Source organism: Morone saxatilis, unplaced genomic scaffold, assembly GCF_004916995.1.
Source record: "Morone saxatilis isolate NCDOM2014 unplaced genomic scaffold, NCSU_SB_2.0 Contig6, whole genome shotgun sequence".
In the NCBI taxonomy this organism is placed as follows: Eukaryota; Metazoa; Chordata; class Actinopteri; family Moronidae; genus Morone; species Morone saxatilis.
In genome coordinates, this window is record NW_023340206.1 from 12,517,872 (window position 1) to 12,519,126 (window position 1,255).

Consider the following 1,255-nt stretch of genomic DNA (forward strand, 5'->3'; position numbering starts at 1 on the left):
CACACACACACACACACTATCAAACCTGTACATGTAGAAAAATCACCTTCATGTCACATCACATAATTAATCAGTGTGTTTGTCTTTTCTCTCAGGCAAAGCGTCCTGCTATCAGCACTGCAGGAGTCTGTGCTCGAGGTGAGACTCCACCCTGAAGTCTGACTCAGGATTTCCTGCCAAATATCATTTATAAAAAATGTTTAGACACTTTGAAGAGCTCATTAAAAACATTAGTAAACACCGTCCGGGTTGTGTTCCAGGTGGTCTGTTTGTGGGTCTGCCTGAGCAGATTCCCCGGAGCGCCATGCTGACGGAGGCTGACCTGCAGTTCTACGTCAGCCAGTACAGAGAGCGAGGCTTCAGGTTGCACACACTGAACAGATACATCTGTAGGATAATGCAAAGAAAGCTTCTGAATACACATGATAAACTAAACTGTACATATGCAGTACTGATATAAAACACATTATCTTTAACAAATATCAGATTCAGGAGCGTCTCTAACACATGCCCCCTGTTTGTTGAGTCAACTTAAAAAGATAATCAAAGATCATTACACTCCAGTGGGTCAATAATCACCTTTGCATTTGGTTTCACAGGAGGCCGTTGAATTGGTATCGTAACGGAGAGGCGAACTGGAGGTGGATGTGTTCTCGTCCCACTGGAAAGGTCTGTCACAGACGCCAGGGTCAGAAACAAACGTCTGAAAGTTATAGATACACTAAAACTGTGTTTCTGCACATACTGGGAAACCTGGAATACTGTGAAGCATTTTCCAACAACACATTAGCTCCAAATATGCTGGGAAAATATAATAATTTTAATGCTTAATGCCCAAACGCTGACCAAAAGGTTTCAGATGTAAAAATTGATCAATTATTGTATTTCCAAAAAGTGAAAGAAAAGTTAAATTGTTTAAGCTTCATTGTAACATCACTATTAATTAGTAATTTCATCAGAGAACTACAACATTGCTGTGGTATCATTTAAGTTTTCTCAGGGTGAAAGAATGAGTCTGGAGTATTTTCTGATTATCAACAAACCTGAAGAAACATTCTCTCAGTGCTTTCTGGCTTCCTGTCTGTGGCTCTCAGCTCCAAGCTCATTGGTTCCTCCTGAAGAATAAATCTTTAAAACACAAATATACAGTTTTATTTTAAAAAGGCTTAGTAATTCACTAAAACAGCTGCTCACTGCCGCTTTTATCAGGGAAACAGGAGGAAATAGTGGTTTTGTCAGGGACTATTTTCAGCAG

The 1,255-nt window shown here is 39.9% G+C and overlaps 1 protein-coding gene across 1 annotated transcript in view; it reads left to right on the top strand.

Moving 5' to 3' along the window:
- Positions 1-669, top strand: part of ephx2 (epoxide hydrolase 2, cytoplasmic) — a gene marked incomplete at its 3' end in the record, with an annotated part of 6,837 nt that extends 6,168 nt beyond the window's left edge. The window contains 3 exon segments of the mRNA XM_035677697.1: positions 96-138; positions 261-363; positions 600-669. Of these exon segments, the coding sequence (XP_035533590.1) occupies positions 96-138; positions 261-363; positions 600-669 (216 nt within the window).
- Positions 670-1,255: the final 586 nt, after the last annotated feature.